The sequence below is a fragment of the Nylanderia fulva genome, unplaced genomic scaffold (genome assembly GCF_048542155.1).
Source record: "Nylanderia fulva isolate GAGA-0341 unplaced genomic scaffold, ASM4854215v1 Scaffold127, whole genome shotgun sequence".
NCBI lineage: Eukaryota > Metazoa > Arthropoda > Insecta > Hymenoptera > Formicidae > Nylanderia > Nylanderia fulva.
The window spans coordinates 332,191-342,555 of record NW_028189485.1 but is presented as its reverse complement, the minus strand read 5'-3'; the positions used below and the strand labels follow the sequence as shown (position 1 = coordinate 342,555).

The 10,365-nt window shown below is 47.6% G+C and overlaps 1 protein-coding gene across 1 annotated transcript; it reads left to right on the top strand.

Moving 5' to 3' along the window:
• Positions 1–8,482: 8,482 nt before the first annotated feature.
• LOC114940555 (uncharacterized) lies at positions 8,483–9,196 on the top strand. Its single transcript, XM_029315282.2, has one exon. It carries the CDS (start codon positions 8,483–8,485, stop codon positions 9,194–9,196), a length of 714 nt encoding a protein of 237 aa, XP_029171115.2.
• The last annotated feature ends 1,169 nt before the right edge of the window (positions 9,197–10,365 follow it).

Genomic DNA, 10,365 nt, shown 5'->3' with positions numbered 1-10,365 from the left:
ATTATTTAAGTTTGTTTTTTCTGCTAAAAATCGATATTTTTTTCCCGATAAATCGAAAAAACCGCGGAAAAAAGGGCTCGCCCCATATAAAAAAGTAGGCGAAAAATCAGGATTACCCCAACAGTTTAAATAAACAACATTCTAACCGAAACAACGTTTACGCTTGATACCGATTAATAGAATGCGCCGTTCGATCACTGGCTCCAAACCAATCGATCTCGCAAACCGCATTTCGCCATTCGGGGTCTTGCTTGTTTCGCGAAAATTAGGGGGGCCGCCAAAAAAGACGCGCCCTCGCTCCCCCTTTCAAACTTTTTTTAAAAAACCGAAATTAATTTGTGCATAAAAATTTGGGGCTTCAGTACCCGCACCGATAAAAGAACCCCCCAAATGCCGGCTATCTCTCGAGTCTCATTACAACCGCTTTTAAAACCCTTAAATAAAACCCAATTTTTACCGCACACCCCTTTGGGAAAAACGATCCCCCGGCTTTTTTTTGGGAACTTTTTAAAAATTCTGTATTTTTTAAAATTGTGAAAGAAAAACTCTGTGTTATTTTTAAAAGGGTGATAAATTTTCTTTTGGCCTTTCAATAGGGCCCCCCCTTAAACGGTTCCTCAAACAAAGTATAAAAAAAAGAAAAAATATATAATTTTTTTATCGAATAAACTATAAGGAATAAAAAAAAAAAGAAGAAATAAAAAGGTCAGTATCTTAAATTTTTTTTTTATTATTACCTTTTTCTTCTCTCCTTCTCTACTTTCCGCCTTCGACTTACAACTAACTAAAAATTTAGCATGGGCATCTATCATCAATCTCCACCCCTCTTTTTCCTCCTCTGTAAAACAAACCATTTCATTAAATAACGTCCACTAATTAATTTAAAAAAAATTTTGGAAGTTACCACTCAGCCCGCCACAGAGTTTCCCTGAAAACCGTTTGTGGGAAGATCCTCCGAAATTTCGTTTCCCTTTTTTTTCGCATTTTTTAAAGCTTTCCCCTTAAATCCTGAAGAGCCCCGGCTTACTCACTTCCTCCTAAAACAAAATTACGCCAACATTAAAAAATTAAGACCCAAACATTTTCTATGGAAGAAAAAAAAGGAATCACTTCCCCTCAGGCTTTTTAAAAAAATTTCCACTCACCCGAGGCCCTTTCCCCCCAACAGGGTCCACTCGTCTCTCCTATTTTTTCACTCCTTCCGCACGGACTTTTAAAAATTTCCCAAACATTTTACGGGAAAATTCTCGACTTGACCACCCCCCGCCCCCTAAAACACAAAACGTAAATGTTGAAAAATAAAAAAGTCAAAAACGTTTCTTTCGGAAAATAAAGAAACTACCCCTAAATTTTTTTGGGGGTTCCTTGAAAATCTATCCGGGTTTAAGTCACCCTCCCACACTGGGGTCCCACTTCGACTCTTTGTTACGTTTGTGGGGTCGCACTGCAAAAATTTGAATGCAGACTCGGCTTTTTCCCCGAACACATTGCTATTACGGGTAGGGGGGAATTTTGCGTTTCCCCCCCCCGGGATACCCGCGATCTGGGGTTTTTCCGCTGGAACTGAGTGAACGGATTTTGGGTGGGACCTACCTGTACTCTACTGAATAAATAGCTTTCTTTGCTCAGGGGAAAAACGTCTTGGGGTTGGCGTAAGAAATCTTCGTACTAAACTGACAAATCTCGCCAAATCCCGTTCGGTGAGGGTAAGTCGGAAGTTGCAACCCGAAATTTATTCCGAAAGGTTTTCCCCTTTGATTAGAGTACTTCCAATCCTTGCCCCAAAAAATTTTTCGAGTCAGGAAGGGGGATTACATGAAATCAGAGAGCCCTTATCTCAAATGGTTACCCAGCCCTAATTTGGCAAAGAAAAAGATTTAAAAACGGTACAAAAAAAAATTTAACTCGGAGGAGGAGTTTACCCAGGTGAGTGGGCCATTTGGTTTTTGCGAAAAATCGAATTGATAATCGTATTCCTCGTAATTTTGGGTGAACCCGGCGTTTCGAAAAGTTAAGTCGTCGAAAACCGTGGGTAATTGTTCAGAAAAAAACCCGGGAAAGGTGCCAGAAAAGGGTCGAAAACCCCGTTGTAAAAGAACGTTCGTGGTATATGGTTGGAAATTCGGTAAGAACTATTTTGGTTTATGGTAATGCGGTAAAAGAACGTTGTCGGTATATTTCGATAACGTGGGTAAAAGAACGTATGTCGAAAAATGCCCGGGTAATTGGGTAAAAGAACGTATGTTGGATATTGTCGAAAAACGTCGGAAAAGAACTATGTCGGATATCGGGGTAATGTTGGAAAATCAAAAGTGTTCCTTTTATTATTTTTTAAATACTATTTTGTTGAAACGGATTTACAGTTATTTCCTTGAACACAAGTTTTTTAAGAGATTGAACTATTTGCGTTTTTTTCCTGTTAAAATTTTCCGGGTGGCACCGCTGTGGTGGTCGCCCCTATTTTATAGCCCGACCTTTTTTTTATATTTTCCGCAGTGACGATGGAAAAGAGGAAAATGCGTCGGAGTTTTTTCTAGATATCGGCGGCCCCTCCAAAAAAATTTCCCTTTATTTTGGCAAAGGGGGGGAAAAATTTTAAATTTTTATGGCGGGGGCCCCTCCAAAAAATTTTAAATTATTCTAAAAAAAAACCCGTAAAAAAAATTTTAAAAAACGCTATCGTATTTTATCACGGGGGTGGTTTTTTGGGGGAAGAAACTGAACATTTTTCCACATAAAACCCACGATTTTTTCGTAAGTATAAAAAATTCAGAAAAAACTTAAATTGAATTTGATTTAGACTTAAAAATTTAGATTAAATTTTATACTTGAGTTAGAATTTTAGTTTAATTTTAGGATTTAAAATTTTGGGACTTAGATTAAATTTGGAGTCCCGACTTACTGTTGGGGTCGCGCAGAAAAAGGCCAAAATTTTGGGGGATTTGCTCTGAGGCCCTTTTTTTTTTCGGGGGCCCGGGCCTCGGGGGGCCGGGAAAGGGGGGGAAACCCCTTCCGGAGTGGGGGCTCTCCCCGTGGTGGGATCCGGGCGCAAAAAAAAGCGCCACGCGGGGTTTCCCCTAGGGGGGTTTAAGCTAAAGGGCCGGGGCTTTGGCGCGCTTTTCAAATAGCTTTAAGGAATTTGGGTAAAAAAAAATTTTAAGGGCCCGGGACGTGACATCTTCTCCCTTTCCCACCTTCTGCATGTTTCGGAACTGGAAACCCTCCCCAAAAGGGGGGCAAAAAAAAAAATTTAAAAACCCCCTTTAAAATGCAAAAAATTAAAAAAAAAATCTTTTTTAAAATTAAAAAATTTAAAAAAAAAAAAAAAAAAAAATGTATTTTTTTTTTTATAATTAAATAAAAAATAACTTTTTCGAAAATGGAACGGCTGTTTTGAAAAAACTAAAAAGCCCTTAAAAAAACTTTTTTTTTTAAAGCTCATGAAAACGTACATAAACATGCATCTCCATCTTTTTTTTATTAATATTCAAAAATAGCGCCTCCCCCCACCGGTATACGTTCCCCCCCCCGGGGGGCAAAAAGAAAGCGTTTACGTTAAACCCCCGAAAATTTAAAAAACCCGGTCACGCGAGGGGAGATACCTTTGTTCCAAAAAACAAAAAAGATTATTTTTCAAAAAGTAAAAAATTACAAAACCCCCTTTTTTCGCCTCAAAAAACGATAAAAAAAAATTTTTTTTCTCGCTATTCTAAAACCGGGCCTAAAAAAGCCTCCTCTTCTGTCGGGGCCCTTTTTTTTCCAATTGTCGTCGTTAAAGAGGTTTCCTAGTTGAAAAATTTTTTGTTTTTTCTTTTTACCCCCAAAAATTTCCTTTCCCTTGGGGGAAATTTTTTAAAATTTTAATTAGAGGGGGCCCTTTTTTTTTGGTTTTTCTCCTAACCTTTAAACTTTTTGAAAATTCTGGGGGGGTTTTCCAATTTGTTTTTTTTCTTTTTTTTTTTTAAAATATATTTAAAATTAAACGAAAAGTTTTTTCCCGAGTGTCGTGGGGGGGGCCGTTTTCTCGTTTCCAAAACCCCCTTTCCTGTTTCCCCCGTCCGCACTTTATTTTTCCCCCTTTTCCCCCCGGGGACCCCCCAAACCCCCTCCTAAAAACCCGGGTGCCACGGAATTTTTGGGTTTTTCAGTTAGGTAAACAGTGCTCGAAAAAAAAAAACGTGTAGAGATGGGGGCCCCAAAGGGCTAAAACCCCCCCAAACCCGCTTTTGGGAAGATTTGCCGAAACGAAAACCCCGAAAGCTCGGCGGGGCCAAAAAACTCGGTGCAGTGGAACCCGGCTCCTGAATCTCGAAAAACTGGGGGAAATTCATCAAAATGATATCTTGGCTGAGCTGTAGACAAATAAAGCGACGTCATGCAAACGGGAAAATCCTTAAATGGGGAAAGGTCTTATCTATGAACAAGGGCCTATGTTGGAGATGCGGCGTCCCCTCCAAAAGGGGAAAGGGAACGCGCCGCTGCTTCCCCTACTTCGAGACTCCCATCGGCCCCTCCCCCCCAACCCCTCGAATCCGCTCCCGCCCTTTTTTCGGGAAAACGGGGGTTGGGGCCGGTTTTTCCAAACCCTTTCACTCCCTCCCCGGGGTAAGAGACGAACCTGAAAAAAAAAAGCTTTTTCTTGAAGGGTTGTAAAAGGGGGGGGCAATCTTCTCATCAGAGACCTCAGTTCTCCAACCAAATTACGAGGACCGGGCGAACTCTAATGACTACTACGAAAAAAACGCTTCCCTAACCCCTCTTTTTTAAAGAATTTTTTAAGCCTGCCAAAATAAGGGGAAATCCTCTACTGAGTTTTGGAAGATTTTCCCCAAGGCATCAAGATTTACGGCCCCTGGGGGCCCCCCCCCCCCCGGGGCCGAGGGAGTTTGAAATTTTTTGTGCCCCTCCCCCGGGGCCTTCTCGATAGTTTTTTTTTTTTTTCCCCCCAGTGGGAGACCCCCATCATAAAACAACGACCTTTCCCCCATACGCTGCTAAGCGATTCCTTGAGCAAAACCCCCTTCATCTTGGGTGGGGCCCCCCCGAAAAGAAAAAGTTTTTGCCCAAAAAAAGGCCCAAAGCGGGGTCAGTCGGGGGCATCGACGCCCCCGCTCGTAATGGCCCCACAGGGGGGCCAAAAGGGAAAAACTAAAAACGCTGTTCACCTCCAGGGTGATCACTTCGTGACCGTGCGCCCCTTTGGGAAAAAGAGGGCCTTTCAGAGCCAAGGGGCACGTCAAAAGGGAAACAATTTGTGCGGAAATGTCCGGCCAAACCAAAAAACCCAAAGGGGTCCCCCCAAAAAAAGTTTTTTCTTTGAAAAATCCCGGGGATAAAACCCCCCACCCCGATGCCTATGTCATGGGGGGACCGCCCCAAAAAAAGGGGGCCACTTCAAAAGGGGCCCGGGGTTCCCCACGCCTGTAAGGGGATTTTTGGGGCCCCAAAAAGCGTTCGCGTATGCATCGTGGGTTTCCCTGGGCCGTTCGCCCCCCTCTGGGCCCAAAAAGGGCCCAATCCCCCCCATTGGGGGCGGAAAGGCTCCCCCAACGCTTGGGGCTAGCAGGGAAAGCTCCGTTTTTATTTTCCCGTGTTGGGTGGGGGGGAAAAAAAACGGGGTCTCAGAAGGAAAAATTTATCACCCTCCAGCCCTTTAGTGGCTCCCCTTTCCCCTCCCCCGTCCCCCCCCTGGGGCCCCCAAGCTGCCCACTACGCCGGGGGGGCTAAACCCCGGGGGGGGGCAAAACGGGGCCTCATTTTTGGGGTTGGGGCTCCGGCCCCGTTTACCGCTCAGTTTCCGGGTTTTAATCCCCCTTTGGGCGGGACGTTTAGGGTTTTGATCCTCTTGGGGGGCCTAAAAAAGGGAAAAACCATAAACCCAAATTCAACAAACCACGCTGGCGGGGTCTGTCAGGGGTTTTTTGGGGAACGACCCCCGGACATAACGTTCACACCCCCCAAAGCCGATTTAGACGACTTCTCATCCGGGTGGCCCGCTTTTGGGGCAGGGGGAGTTTAAAAGGGCCTTTTAAAAACCCTTTTCCAAGACTGACCAGGATGCGGGGACCCTTTCCCTGCGACACAACTTTTTACCCCAAAGGTCAAATTGTGGGGAGACTGCCGACGATCGGCCCCTTTCCTTTTTTTTTCCCCCCCACTCGACCCCCGGGGCCCGTGGGGCCCTGCAACACTCAAAAAAAAAATTTAAAAGAAAAAAAACCTTCCGCAGCATGAAAGGGTTTTTTAGGGGCCCAATAACTTGGCCTCAACCATATGAACCCGGGGCCCCCTGTCGCTACGGGGTCTCCAGCAAACCCCGCTCCCCTTTTCACCACGGGGCCTCGCAAAACATGCCTCTCTAATTTTAGAGGGGTTTAAAGGTTTGGGTCTTGGCCAACGGAAGCCCCAAAAACCCTTCCCCGATGACGAGCCCCAAAACCGGGGTTCCCCCCCTACGAAACCCCAAAGGTGGGGAAGGAAACCGGGGTTTGGGTCGTTTTCCGACTTTTAAAAATGTTCCCCGGAAAAACCCTGGGGGCTGCCGATGATCAAACCTAAAAAAATATTGGGGGGGAAAGGGCTGGGGGGCAAAGATAAAGGAATTTTGGGGTGACTACTTCGGTTTACCCTGCGCTCCTTTTGGGCCCATCCCACGCTGCTCCCTCGCCTGGACGAAGGCGATCGTCATCCTGGGGGGCCGGGGCCCCCCCCTCCGACGTTTACATGGGCCTTCCTGTCTGGGGCTTCCCCCCTCCAAACCCAAAAGGAAATCCTCCACCAGCTTGTTCGGGTTTTTAAAAAGGGCGGGAGGTTTTCCCTTAAAAAAAATTTTCGCAAACCACCCCTTCTTTCCATTCCCAAAACCGGGACTGCCTCCAGAAAAGGGGGAAGATGGGGCCCCGGGGGGGGGAAAAAATTTTTCCACCCTGGGTTTACGGGGGGGCCCTTTTTGGACGCCCTCTTCCCCCTTTCCCCACCACCCAACCCCAAACCCGTCCCGATAAACAAAGGGTCAGTCTTTCTTTGACACGAAGCTTTTGATCCCCCTCGGTTGGGTTTCCCACGACTTTTTCCCGCCAAAACTCTAATCCTAATTTGGTTTGCTGGGCCCTCGACGGGGGGCACTCCTTTTCCCGGGGCGCCTTTAAAAGGGGGGGTTCCTTCCAAGGGGAACCCCCCAAAGGGGAACTGCACGTTCCTCAGGGGGGCGGGGGGTCGTTTGACTCCGGGGGCCCGGTTTTCGCGAGGGCCCCGCCCCTGCCTACGGGGGGCCGGGGGGTGTATAAAAACCGAGAAAACGGGGGGTTGAGTTCGCTTTTTCCCCCAAACAAAATTTTTTCCCCTAAAAAAAAATCTCCTTACCTCGGCTCAAATTTCACCCCGCAACTTTTTTGGGGTCCCCTCGTTCAGAAAACGCGGGGGTCTAAAACGGACTGAAAAAAGGGGGCCCCTTCATCTCTGGCGACCCACAGGGGTTTTCTCGGTGGATCCGGGGCCCCCTTTTTTCCTTTGGGGCACTTCTTCCAAACCGGGTCAGCAAAATTTTCAACGGGGCCCCCCACCCCCCCTTTGGGCATCAGCCCCCTGGGGGGGAACCCCCCGGGGCCCCAAGCGCCTCTAAAGGGATCTTCCCTGGAGATCTTGGGGCCCACCCTTGGGGGGGTTTTCCCCCTTTGGGGTTAAAAACGGGGCCCCTTTTGGGGCTTCCGGGGGGGATCCCAGCACTCGACCCAGAACGTCGAGTCCTTCGCACCTGCAGTTTTGGAAAACGAGGGACGAACCAGCTGCATCGATTCCCCCTGCAGCGCTATTCGCTCCCCGCCTGGGGCCCGGTGGTTTACAACGCCGGGCCAGCCATCCTTCTCAACGCGACGGCGGGGTAACGTAAAATGCGCCCGCTGACCACTGGTAGGCCCCCAAAGCTAAAAAATTTCAAGGCAGTTAAAAAGTTGCGAGGACAAATAAATGCCCAACCAACCCCTCAAAACCACCCCTTGTGGAGTTTGGGCGTTTTTCCGTGGGGGGCGTCCGCTTCCCAAAATGTTTTCAGGCTACCATCCAATCATCCTCCCGAGTTCGTCGCGAAAAATTTCCCGTCCGATGAGCCCCCCGCGATCGTTGCAGGGGGCCCAGCTGACCCTTTCCCCCCCCAAAAATTTCGGGTTTTCCTCGGACGATCCCTCTTAAAAACCCATTCCCCGCGTTGATGCCGCGATGGGGGGCGGCTACAGCACAGCCTCTAGGGTGATTTTGCCCCCCCCGGGCCCCCGGAAACCTTCCCCATACTGGCGTCGACTACCCGGCCCCCGTCTGGCTGCGAAGTCCAAAGGGCCCGGGGGGAAAAAAACTTCTAAGGCCCTTTCATTGTCTTTTCATTTTTTATTTTTCCGGGGCCCCTCCATCTTAGCGCCTTGGCTCCGGCCCCCACCCTTTTACCCTTTGCCGGTTCACGCTCGGCGAGGGACCCAAAAAAGTATACGCGATGGGGACCACCCTAGGCCCCCGAAAGCAACCCAAATTATTCGCGCCACAAACCCTGAAGGCCCGTCGCATTGCCTCCTTCGCTGCTCAGGAACAAATTCAGTGGCGGTTCAACCCGCCGGCTGCGCCCAACTTCGGTGGCATCTGGGAAGCGGCAGTCAAGTCAATGAAGCACCATCTTCGCAGAGTGATAGGAGAAGCTACACTCACCTACGAGGAGATGGCCACTCTCCTCTCCCAGGTCGAGGCTTGCCTCAACTCTCGGCCGCTGCAACCGCTGACCGACGACCCGGAGGACTTCAGCGCGCTGACGCCCGGCCATTTCTTCATCGGCTCCGCGCTCTCCGCCGTCCCCGAACCGTCGCTGACCGAGGAATCGTCGTCGCGCCTCTCCCGGTGGCAGCTTCTACAAAAGATGAAAGATCATTTCTGGTCTCGATGGTCTCGCGAATATCTGCACACGCTGGCTCATCGGCCGAAATGGTTCAAAATAAACCGGGAAGCTCGCGTCGGTCGACTTTGTTTAATCCGTCACGAAATGACTGCTCCAACGAGGTGGCCTCTAGCGCGCATCACCAAATTGCTCTCCGGAGCCGACGGACACGTTCGCGTTGTCGAGGTCCGCACCGCCACCACTGTCTTGACCCGACCCGTTAGCAAACTCGTTTTCCTTCCCGACGCTGACGAACTGCCACCTAAAACCCAAAGCGATTAGTCAATTCATCAACACTTAATTTGCACCGTTCCAAACTAGCTCACATCAATCACAATTACATTCCACTCACTATTCCACTCTTTGCATCGCTGCAATCTTCTTATCACTCCACTATTCGTTCATACTCAATCATGGTTAAAATCACAATCCAAATTGTCGCGTATTCCTCGATGCGCTCACCGACACGCGTATATACTGCCGCGCTCGAAAATAAACAGCTGTTCGATCCGGAATTCCTTGAGCTAAATCCGTCAGAGCACGTGCGCTCCACGTGCCCGTCATTCGCGAGAGCGTGAATAGGCGCGCCCCCTCTCTCGCACTTCTTGTTCGATTGCAGGTATACTGCAAGGCGGGCGGAATGTTCGAAAATCGAACGGCTGATTGTAAACTGGAAAGACCTAAGAACATTATTGCGTTAAAGCTCATGCAAATCGTGACATGCAACATGCATCATGCATCATTTTTTATTAATATTCGTTAAAATAGCGCTCGGCCGCACCGGTATACGTATACCCCGCGCCTGCGAAAAGAAAGCGCTTACGTTAAATCCCCGATAATTGTAAACACCGCGGTCACGCGAGAGGAGATACACTTTAGTTCCGATAACAATAAAAGATTATTTTTCTAAAAGTAAACAATTACACAAAACGCTCTTTCGACCTCAGCAAAACGATAGAATAAAGAGGATTCTTCTCGACTATTCTAGAAACATGGGCCTATAAAAGCCTCCTCTTTCGTGATCGCGGCGCTCTTCTCCGATTGCTCGTCGTGTCAAGAGTGTGTTGCTACTGTTAGAAAAAGATCGCTTGTCTTTTTCTCTTTACCACGTCTAATTACCGTTGCTTGCGGAACGTTTAATTATTAATTACCGACTCGGCTATTTCTTTTGGATTCTCCTAATCCGTTAACTTTTTGTAAATTCTGTGCGGTTTTCAGTATTTGTAATTTTCTTTGTTTTTAGTTAAAATATAGTTATATTAAACGATACGTGTTTGTCGAGTGTCGTGCTTCGCCGTCTTCTCGCTTCCGACATCCTTATCCTGCCTTCCGTCGCGCACAACGATAAAGTATTTCTATTCCTACTGGAATAGAAATGGAGAGGAGTAATAAATAATGATCGATTACCTTATAAACCTTTTTATTACTTTTTTTTCTCCCTCTTCTTCTCT